Source organism: Physeter macrocephalus, chromosome 1 (assembly GCF_002837175.3).
Source record: "Physeter macrocephalus isolate SW-GA chromosome 1, ASM283717v5, whole genome shotgun sequence".
Lineage (NCBI taxonomy): Eukaryota > Metazoa > Chordata > Mammalia > Artiodactyla > Physeteridae > Physeter > Physeter macrocephalus.
The window spans coordinates 85,204,396-85,215,907 of NC_041214.2; the positions used below are offsets into that span (position 1 = coordinate 85,204,396).

General features: G+C 38.6%; 2 protein-coding genes across 2 annotated transcripts in view; both read right to left on the reverse strand.

Moving 5' to 3' along the window:
* Nucleotides 1-11,512, reverse strand: part of ATP13A4 (ATPase 13A4) — a 152,765-nt gene that overhangs the window by 80,445 nt on the left and 60,808 nt on the right. Inside the window, exon 3 of the mRNA XM_024124313.2 lies at nt 366-512. Within this exon, the coding sequence (XP_023980081.2) occupies nt 366-512 (147 nt within the window). The remainder of the gene's footprint in view (nt 1-365; nt 513-11,512) is intronic.
* LOC102976199 (developmental pluripotency-associated protein 3-like) lies at nt 3,038-3,532 on the reverse strand. The gene has a single exon (XM_024124314.1). The coding sequence runs from the start codon at nt 3,530-3,532 to the stop codon at nt 3,038-3,040; it is 495 nt and encodes a 164-aa protein (XP_023980082.1).

Genomic DNA, 11,512 nt, shown 5'->3' on the forward strand with positions numbered 1-11,512 from the left:
AAATGAATTGGGAGATTGGGATTGACATATATACACTAATATGTATAAAATAGATAACTAATAAAACCCTGCTATATAAAAAATAAATAAATAAAATGAAATTCAAATTTAAAAAGAGCTTACAAGTAGAAAAAATGAAGATTGGCACAGTGGAAGATCTGAATTTAATCTTTTTGTACTGAAGTATAGTAGCTGTACAATATTATATAATTACGGGTGTACAATATAGTGATTCATAATTTTTAAAGGTTATATTCCATTTATTGTTATTCTAAAGTTTTGGCTATATATAAATTTAATCTTGCTCTTGGAGGGAAAAATGATTAAATTTCTTTAGCACCTGCAGGAGCCATAAGTGTACTTACCTTTAGGTCTGGCTTTCTTATGGCTCTATTTATGATATATTCCTCATCTGTGATGAGAGGGTGATCAGGAATGAGCCCAAATGCACTGTTCATTGCTGACAGGCAGATCCACACTACCTTTTTCCAAGAGTAAGTTTGGAATTCATCCTGAGGAAATAAAAACCAAAACCACCGTGAAGTTAAGAGAGGTCATCAGTCTAAAATTCAACCTGAAAAACATTATTTTAATGTAGTTCTGTATGTTTACAGAGTTAAACATTCTTGACAGAGTCCTATGCCTTTGAAATCTGGTAGATCTAGAGCCTTGAGAGGAAAAGTCTTGCCATCACTTACTGAGGAATCAGGATGTGAATACTGGCACATACAACAACGCTCAAGAGTCATGAGGCAGATGCTCAGGTAAGAGCTAGTTTTCCCTATTATCCTCCAACCATGGGGCTATGGCCAGATACAAATTTCACAGGGGAAAAAAAAAAAGAAACAAGCAAGCATTCCAAAGTGTTTCTGTAGGTCTCTAGGTTTAGGAGGTCAGGTCAACAGAACCATTCCCATGTTTTGAGGCTTAACAATTCCACCTCTTCCAGAACAACCTCTTTAACACCCTCTTGGGTTGGGGGGGGTGTGGTTTGTGGGACTGTCACTATACTAATTCTGAAAGATTGTCACTGTCCTTCTCTTGTGCTCCCAATTACCTTCTGCCTTGCATTCTCTTAGTTCTTCTAGACTATCTTGAAGGTAAGGACCATGTTTTACTGTCCCTTATATCCCATCCACATGGGGAATTTTGATCTGCTCAGTGAAAGTCTGATGAATGGATGGGAAAAATACTGAAAATATGAACTGAGCATGCCCAAGGGTAATTGTCAAGATGTTAGCACAGGTAGCATTGAGGAAGGTATCTTCATGCGTGACCCTAATTGAAGCTGCTTCCCTTTGCAGTTCACTGATGACTCCAACACAGAATAAAACTAGAGGGAGCAGCACTGGATTGAGTAACCACAATGATCGCTTAGAGACTCATGTGATAATAATAGTTTACTATCTGAATGGGTAAATGCCACACATAAATTCCACTCAGATGTCTGGTAAACCTTGGGAGCTAGGAAGAATGGCCAGGCAAGTCAAGCCTGGGAAACAATTTGATGCGTGGGAATGTAGGTCAGAACCAGGGATTGTCTCCACCGCACCCACTTTTGCCATGAAGAGTGTCTGAGCTGACTCTGCAAAAGGCAGGCAGAAGGGTTAGTAGTTGTTGTAGCTAATCTCTTACATTGATTTTCCTCAGGAGAGGCCCACCTCCATGCCTTTGCTCCTGCTGCTTCCTCAGCCTGGAATGCGCATCCTTCTCTCCTCTCTTTAAGTCTTCATGGGGCTAGATCTTTTTTTTTTTAAATAAATTTAACACGATTACAACAAATAAGTTTTTTCACTAGTAAATGATTTTCAAATGCATACAGCAGTCAAGACGGCCTTGCCTCTAGGAACAGCTTGCAAGTTTAACAAAACCTCAAGACCACCCACATTCACCCATGCTGTAGACCATGATGGTTTGAGTAGTTCTAAGTAGGACAACCTCTGAAGACCTACTTTGGTGGATATTAATATTTAATATCACTTTTAAACATCACTGTTGAACTTCTTTGCCATTTGTTTGCACAGTCATCCAGGTTTGGTCTATTTCTGCTTCATTCTGAATACCACCAGGTCTCTAGTTGCTTTGCAACTGGATTCTCTTTTTCTTGGCCACACCATGAAGCTTGTGGGATCTTAGTTCCCCAATCAGGGATTGAACCCAGGCCCTGGGCAGTGGAAGAGCAGGAGTCCTAACCACTGGACCACCAGGGAAGTCCCATGTACCCAATTCTTTAATATATTTTTAAAGTGAACAAAAGATAGTTGGAGGGCAGAAGATGAGTTTTATGTATCTCTTTCATCCCACAAAGAAATCCAGGTCTGTGTACACTTAGGTTATGAAAGAAAATAACTGAACTAAAACACCATTGGGGCTGCATCTTCCCTTAGTATCATATAACACGATCATTCTTTCAATTCCCTCCAACCAAGACCAACTGATAACTTCTTCCAAGAGGTTAATATGTGCAAATATCTGTGCCCTTGTTTTCTAATCTTACCCAAATGTATAAACTTCCTTCCCAACAGGACAATATCACAAAATATTAGAATGCTGGATATTTACACCCTGGGAATGTGATGGGGATAAGTATTATTCAGTTAATACATAGCCAGCAAAAACAAGTCTAAAATAACAAGAATTTTTTTAAAGGTACTCAAATAAGTCTTAAATTTTAATAAGATCCTCTATAAACACATTTATTTGCTACTGAAAATTGAAACAGCACATCAAAAAGTTTTATTACAATTCAACACACTGTTCTAACAATGCTGTGGTCAAGCTACCCAATGTTTCTTCACTTTCCTTCCACACAAGTTAATTTGTTTCACAAAGTGGAACTAAAATATATTCAAGTCATTCAAATGCAAGCTACATAGATTCCTTATAAGTTACTCTATTAAGGTAGAAAAGAGATGCAAGAAAAAAGGACATCACAGAACTTGTAATATAGGTTATCAAAATATTGGTACACAATCTTTCCCAAGCTTCATAATGATCCTAAAATTACCAGGAAGAAAAAATTGTACAAGAATAAGGTTTATGGCTCCTTCGACTCCATGTCATAATTACTGTAATACTTATTGTTGTAATAATTCTCATAATTATCCTCAGAAGGAGCTCTATGAAACCAGCAAAAACGACAGCTACTTCTAAATCTTTGCCCTCTTGACTGAGTCTCAACATCATTCTGCCATGGTTCTCTTTGAGAGTCAGACCGAAGAACTCCTTTGCTGCAGCATTTTTTAATAGATTGAATCAGACGTTCTATCTTATCTCTCCGATCAGTTAACATGGTCCTCACCCCTCTCCTATAGGGTATGGTTTCACCAAGTAACCGCCCAGTTGGTTGAGGTAGACATTCTGGTAGAATGAATGGCAATTTGATACTAGGGTTGGGCATCAGGTTACTGAGGTTCTTTATTAACACTTCAGACATAGGTTGAGAGGCAACTGGAATTGCCTGGGAATTTTCATCAATGGACGTTTGAGGAGACTCCAGGGTCCAGGTTGGGTTAACCTCAGATGAATCCATTGGGAGTCTTGTCACAGCTTGAAGCTCCTCCTAGACCTTTGGGCTCCAGTGGTGGGTGATGCTTTAGACTCAAATTGCTACAAAGTAGCCTGGAAGAACTATAGAGCTAAGAAAGGGGAGATAAATCCAAGCTGACACACCGTAGTGAGAGAAAAATCCAACCTCATGGGGCTAGATCTTAACCATCCTTCAAGGTCTGGCTCAAAGTTCATGTCATGGGAACCTCCCTAATTTCTCTGGGTGATCTGTCCTCTAAACCATCAGGGTATTTGAGATTCTCACCACATTCTACCTCATGGAATTGCCCTTTGCCCCCTCACCTTATCACTCCTCTTGGACTGTGGGTAGGGATCATGTCTGATGGATGTCTGTGCTCCAGCCAGGCCTGGCACAGATTCTGAGAGAGAGAGAGGGAGAGGGAGAGAGCAGTGAGAAAAGGGAGAGGAGAGGGAAAAGCAAAGCAAAGGAAGTAGGGAGGGGAGGGAAAGGGAGAGGAAAGGAGGGAAAGTGAAGGAGGTTATGGAAAGAAAAGAAAAAGAGAGGAAAGGAGGGGTGGGAGAGCAAGGAGAGGAAGGGGAAAAAAACCTTAGTAGAAATTTGGAAGTTAATGAATTAATTTTAAAAACCAGTAAAATTGGCTATTACCGCATTTTTTGAAAAGATGACTAAATTAAATACAATCAAATTTGCATGGAGTTACCTTCAAAGCCTAAGAATGACCAAAGATGGCTACATTTCCAATGACTAAGCCACTGAACTTGTTGGACATGTTCTAGATACCGTGGAATGTGCCAACAACTCCCTAGAACACACCTTGACATAGCTCAGCATTATACAGCTTTGCCTTTGACCACATCAAAAGGTCATGTGGTCTCTGTTATGAGAACAATTTTGAGTTTCTAATAATAACAGTAATAAAAACAGTTAATATTTGTTTAGCACTTATTATGTTCTAGGCACATAATGCCACATGTGTATTCTTTCATTTACAGTTTAAAAACCGTATAAGGTAGTTCATTACCAACCCCATTCTACAAGTGAGGAAACTAAGTCGCGGTTGGTAAACATTAGAGCAGGGACTTGACACCCTCATCCCCCAGCCCTTCCAGAGACCCATCTTACCCTCTGCTCTATTCTACATTCTGTTCAACAATACAATTTGACTGGACTGCCACTTTTATATCCAGCCTGAACTAGGATTGCCAAAGAACAAAGTTTCAATGAAAAACTTCGTAAGAAAACACATAATTTGTAGGTAAATAGGAACACAAATTATAAAAATGGCATCAGCATCAGAGACCTCAGGCCACCAAGTGAGAACAATAAGGAAGACAAGCTCCTCTTGGTCCTCTTAAATGAAGCAAAATAATATTAACTACTAATTTTCAAACGATTGCTTCGCAGTTTATTAACACTTTTTGTGTCAGTTTTCCTATTTTAGGCTCACAATTCTCCAAAGTCAAAACTATGGTATCCATTTTGCAGATGAGAAAACTCTTCATCAACAAGGCTTAGAATTGCCCAAGCCAGTCTGGTATGGGGAGCAGGAGGGAACAGAGACCTGAGGTCAGGTTTTCCCACGCTGTATCTTGGCTCCTTCCTCTTTGTTTCAACAAGTCGTCCCCACGGTGTTTGTGACTCATGTATAAAAATCACCTTGAGGGACTTCCCTGGTGGTCCAGTGGTAAAGAATCTGCCTTCCAATACAGAAGACACAGGTTCAATCCCTGGTTGGGGAACTAAGATCCCACATGCCACGGGGCAACTAAGCCCCACGCCACAAATACTGAGCTTGCACACCTCAACGAGAGAGCCACGTGCTGCAAAACTACAGAGCCCACGTGCCCTGGAGCCCACGAGCCACAACTAGAGAGAGAAAACCCGCATGCCACAACTAGAGAGAAGCCTGTGCTCTGCAGCGAAGAGCCGCACACTGCAAGGAAAGATCCTGCATGCCTCAACGAAGATCCTGCACGCTGCAACTAACACAAAGCACAGCCCAAAATAAAATTAAATAAATAAATAAATAAATAAAATGTTAATAAATAAATAAATATCACCTTGAATTCTAGACTCTGTAACAAATAGCATCCAGTTGCTCAGAATTTCTGATCTCCTAGCAACAGAAAATCTGATTCCCAAAATCAAGCTGTCACCCTTTGGCCCAGTGTGAAAGCAAACAGACCTCTAGACTGTAATCCCTAAAAAGGGAAAAGCAAATTGGACCATTGAAACTCCCCAGCTCCCACAGGCCAGTGTTAATCCAATGCACCAACTGCATGCTTTAGTCTAGGCGAGTATTAAAGGCTGGAATTCATCTTATTACAGTCTGTAGCATCGCTAAATTGAAGGTGCTTGGATATATTTGCCTCTAAGCTCCATTCCTGTCATCGCCTTTACCTACCTCTGGGGTCTTTTAACTCATAATTCTGTATAATGTAAAGTAGAAATCTATAGGCTAAATAAAGATGCCACAGTGAGACATTTTTCTTAGGATAAGTTAGTATCACTGACTTTTCTCTTGTTTACTACTCTGTTAAGGACTCTGTAAAATCATGCATATTTTAATAACTATAAATGAAAAGTAACCTTTAAAAATTATATAATTTAAAATTTTTTTAATTAAAAAAAAAGAAATTCATCCAACTTTTTAAGGGGGAAAAGAAGGCAAAGAAAGGGAGGGAGGGACTTCCCTGGTGGGGCAATGGTTAAGAATACACCTGCCAATGCAGGGGACGTGGGTTTGATCCCTGGTCTGGGAAGATCCCACATTAGTTGCCGTGGAGCAACTAAGCCTGTGAGCCACAATTACTGAGCCCGTGTGCCACAACTACTGAAGCCCGCGCGCCTAGAGCCCGTGCTCTGCAACAAGAGAAGCCACCGCAATGAGAAGCCTGCGTGCAGCAACAAAGACCCAATGCAGTCAAAAATAAATAAATAAACTAATAAATAAATTTAAGAAAAAAAAAGAAAGGGAGGGAAAATGTGTCACTGTGAAGTGGTCACTGTGGGTGACCTCATCAACTTCTCTCCATTTTCAGCTTGGTGTTGTCCAGTATGGAAAGAACATGGGCTCCTTTGTGAGTTCAAATCTCAGCTCCCAACCAAATTGAAAAATCATTGCAACTCTCTGAACCTATTTTTCTTTATCCAAGAAGTGGGGATGATGGTACACATTTCATGGATGCTTGAAGAATTAAATGCATAATGTGCATGACCTGGTCCGAGGTCTGGCCCATAGCTGGGTGTGACAAATATTGGTTGGGTGTAGCTCTGTACCTCATTTCCACAGTATGTTTTCCCTGAGATTTTTCTGTAACTAGGAACTTCTCTTCCCTTTACGGAAACTTTAGAGTCTCTAAGAGTTTATTTTTCCTTTCTGGAAAAGAAGTGTATTTACCTAGAAACAGCTATTTCCACTTCAGTCTGTTTCCCAGCTCTCTCAAGCAGTTAATGATCTATAAAATACTTAAATGCACCAGAACACCTACCACTTTAAATAACTGCTTTGTAATGCAGATAATCCAAATTGTTTGCCTGGCAAATCTAGACATTTTAACACCTCAAGTCTCCTCTTTACCTCCTCTTTACCAAGAGAATTAACCAGACCAGTCCTTGAACTCTAAAAGAGTAGGATTTAAAATAACTCAAGAGTGGATTTCAAAGAATGGAATGTATACAGAAGACTTAGGTTTGACCTGGACAGAAAAATAGAGGAGCAAACCTGGGCATTTTTTATTTCCTGTGGACTTGGACTTTCTGAACCTGAAAATGCCAGACTAACTCTTATATTGAATGAAGTGAGTGACCTTGCTTATCTTCTTCCAACCTTGCTATAAGTGCCTCATCTCTTGAAATTTAAAAGCAGTGTAGTGGTCACTTCAAGTTGAGGCCAATTCTATGACTTATCCCCTACCCCTTTTTATCCTTTTTGCCACACAGCCAGCAGGATCTTAGTTCTCTGTAGAAATCAAACCCGTGCCTCCTGCAGTGGAAGCAAGGAGTCTTAACCACTGGACCTCCAGGGAAGTCACTGACTCTTATGTAGGAGTTCATTCCACAACATGTAGTACTTCTGAGCTTGCCATAAAAAGAAAATGTAACCCATTGCGAAGTTCCAAAGAGGTATTAGGAAATCAGTATTTTCCTAATACTGATTAGGAAAAAGAAAAAAGAAATTTCTTTTTGGGGGGATGGATACATTGCAGATGGATACATTGTCTTGGATCTGAGTAAGGTACCTGCAAGAGTCCAGCTCTATTGTCTCCTTAGTGGTCCCAGAATTTGGTTGGAAGTCCTCTGTACTGAAACCTCCCACCTTGGTAGGAGACAGGGTGTCCTCTGTTACCAGCTACTGTCCTCCAGGATCTCACTCCCCATCTTCTCTGTTTTGCTCAAGTGGCCTTCAAGATTTCACTTCCTGTTTTGTTTGGGCTGCCGGCTTCTGTTCTTGGGATTTTGCTTTCCTTTTTTCTTTTTTTTCTTGGTAAATAATTACTTTTGGAATATGAGAAGTTCACTTTCTAAGGGCAGCCTCCTTCTTCATAAAACTTCTGCTGGTTTTATGTATAAGAACTATGGGCTTTAGTTCTGCAAGTATTTGTCTTGCTGGACTACAATTACCTGGGATGATTTACAATCAAATTGGCCAACATGGGGCTCCTTTGAAATTCCTAAATTAGTTTGTCTGGGCAGTCAATTTAAAAAAGGATGTAAGGCAAGAATAGAAGCTTATCTCAACTGGTATTTTTGAGGACTCAAAAAAACATAATAATGAATCCACTATTGCTTCCCTCAGAGAAACTAACTCACAATTATCTCAAAGGATTTCAGAACTGGAAATTCTCTGAGGCTTCTGAGAGTTCTCTCCCTCTCTGTCTCTCTGTCTCTTTTACTCTTACACCCTCTCTCTCTCTCTCTCCCTCTGCTCCTTCCTGTTCCTCTGAATGTTCACTGCAATGCTCTCCTCCTTGCTATCCATCTCCTTCTGAGCTTTCTTTTTATAACAGCAAGATTGATCCCCACAGAAGGCAACAACAATTCTAGGGGCCTGATGAAAATGTCTATGATTATTATGGCCATTTTTTAAAAGAATGTTTTGAAAAAAAAAATTTTTTTTTTAAATTCTGACCCTAAGGGGACAAAAGTCCTTCTAGGAGGAGCTTGCATTTCTCCCCCTGTACCTTTGAAATATAAATGTTTTACCTCATCTTCTCAGGGAACTCTTATCTAGACCATCTCCAATTCCTAAGACTGAAACAAAAAAAAAAAAAAAAAAAAAGAAGAGGCCTTTTAATTCAAATTGCTAGAAGGACTCTCTTGCCCAAATAACCTCCTTAAAATTGCTTGTCAAGGGCAAATGCAAAGCTGATGTCTTCTCCACACATAATATAAGACTTTAGCCATCTGAGCAAGCAGATGTAATTTATTCCAACTGTTATTTATAAACTAGTGAGTTTTTTTATTGTACCTGATTCATGACTAAAGCTTTAAAACTAAAACTATGAGACTCTGTCTGTGCCTATCTGGATGTATGTATGTCCATGTATGTACCTTATGGATGTAGTATGCTTCTACTTTTGGATGGTATTGCCAAAATTAATTTGTAAAAGAGCTCCATTTAATTGCCTTAAAAAAATTAAGCTCTTAAATAAAATAAATTCTCAGAAATATAGTAGTAACCCAAATGAATTTCAGGTTCAAGAGAGCTGGGAAATATTCAGTATTAAAGTTAAAGTTCATTGATTTAATTAATGCAGACATGCCTTTAGTCATCAACATTAAGTATAATACTTTTATTGTACCTAGGTTTACTAAAAGTCAAATAAGTTTGTTATCTCTGTTACAAAATTTGTCAGCAATAAAAATAATTCAGTATGATGTTTTCATACATACATTAAATAAATGTAAATGAATAAGGGTTTTTAGGTGAACTCTTTAAGAATAGTTATGTTTTATGATGTGTCTATCTCAAAATAGTTCCCCCAAACCTTTTTGGAAACTTTAGAGTTTTGCTAGATTAAGTTAAATGATGGAAATTTATTAAATATCTAAGTCATTTCCAAACAAAATAAGTTACTGAAACACTAATTACTGAATATAGGCTTCCTTTTACAGAGAAACAAAAGATATTTGGGACTATTAGTAAATATTTTTGGTGCCACACTGAAATATTTTCTATAAGAAAGCACAAGTTTTTAAAAATTATAAAAAGTAATTATAAGTTTGCCAATGTACAGAATATTACTGGAAAAGACAGTTCATAATTGCTTATTTCTTAGTTTTTACTAAAAATTAAGGTTTCTAAAGCTTAAAAATTCTAATTAATATATGTAATTTAAACTATTAACATTAATAAGGAAAACATTTTCATATTCCAGGAAAAAAATTTTTAAAGGTACAAAAAATTGAAATACATTTTGTTAAGGGAAAAGAAAATAATTTTGTCCTAAAGCTGGTTATTTCTAAATGAGAAAGAAAAAAAGGGGGAAATTTTTTTTTTTTTTTTTTTTTTTTTTGCGGTACGCGGGCCTCTCACTGTTGTGGCCTCTCCCGTTGCGGAGCACAGGCTCCGGACGTGCAGGCTCAGCAGCCATGGCTCATGGGCCCAGCTGCTCCACGGCATGTGGGATCCTCCCAGACCGGGGCGCGAACCCGGTTCCCCTGCATCGGCAGGCGGACGCGCAACCACTGCGCCATCAGGGAAGCCCATAAAGGGGGAAATTTTAAAAGTCATAGAAAGCTGTAGAAAATTTGTAGGAAAAAAAGAGTCTTTAGAGAGGAATTTTATGTGCCATCAGGACTGGCTAAGGTTAGAATGAATAAATTTTAAACGTAGGGTGGATAGCTAGTGGGAAGCAGCCGCATGGCACAAAGAGATCAGCTAGGTGGTTTGTGACCACCTAGAGGTGTGGGGATAGGGAGGGTGGGAGGGAGGGAGACGCAAGAGGGAAGAGATATGGAACATATGTATATGTATAACTGATTCACTTTGTTGTAAAGCAGAAACTAACACACCATTGTAAAACAATTATACTCCAATAAAGATGTTAAAATAAATAAATTAAGTAAGTAAGTAAGTTGGAACAAAATTTGGTTTTCTGTTAAAAGGACAAAGTGTTTTGAGATTAATGGTCTGGTCTTAATGAGAAATTGTAAACGAAGATTTCTTTACCTTAATGTAATCTGTCTAGAAAAACAAAGATTCTATACTTTGTAGCTAAGACTATTTACAACTATATAACATTTATATTTACCCATGAAGTATTTAATTCTTATTTTGTTTAAATGAATAACTAAGCATTATTTCACAGTGACTTATGATTCTATTTGACCAAGTGTTTAAAAACAAAAATTTGATATTTTTGACAAACTTCCCAAAATCAAATTCTAAATGAAGTCTTTTTAACTTAGATCTAACTTTGAGATACGTGATGTTTCAGAAGGCCCCTGAAATATCTCAGAGATTTGTCCTCTCTCCTTATAAAAATGGAGATGTTAAACTAATTAAGCTTATTTGACATGTTAAATCACACGGGAGGCACTGTCAAAAAAAGAAGTAATACTAACCCTGATTTATGTTGTGTCTGTATAGGTATATGTTTATAAGTGTTATAGAAACTATGAAATTTCTGGAATTCTGATTGTCCTGGTATAATGTTATCAATCATAATCCTAGTTATTATCTTAAAATGGTGTATGTCACAGAAATAACTTAATTTCCTTGTCAATTGCACTGTAATCAGTACTTTAACCATGGATTTTTCTTTTTAACATCTTTTTTTTTTTTTTTTTGGTGGTACGTGGGCCTCACACTGTTGTGGCCTCTCCCGTTGCGGAGCACAGGCTCCGGACGTGCAGGCTCAGCGGCCATGGCTCACGGGCCCAGCCGCTCCACGGCATGTGGGATCCTCCCAGACCGGGGCGCGAACCCGGTTCCCCTGCATCGGCAGGCGGACGCGCAACCACTGCGCCACCAGG

Coding starts and splice junctions, on each gene's coding strand:
- LOC102976199 (XM_024124314.1), bottom strand. CDS start 3,532: ATGGATTCATCTGAGGTTAACCCAACCTGGACCCTGGAGTCTCCTCAA.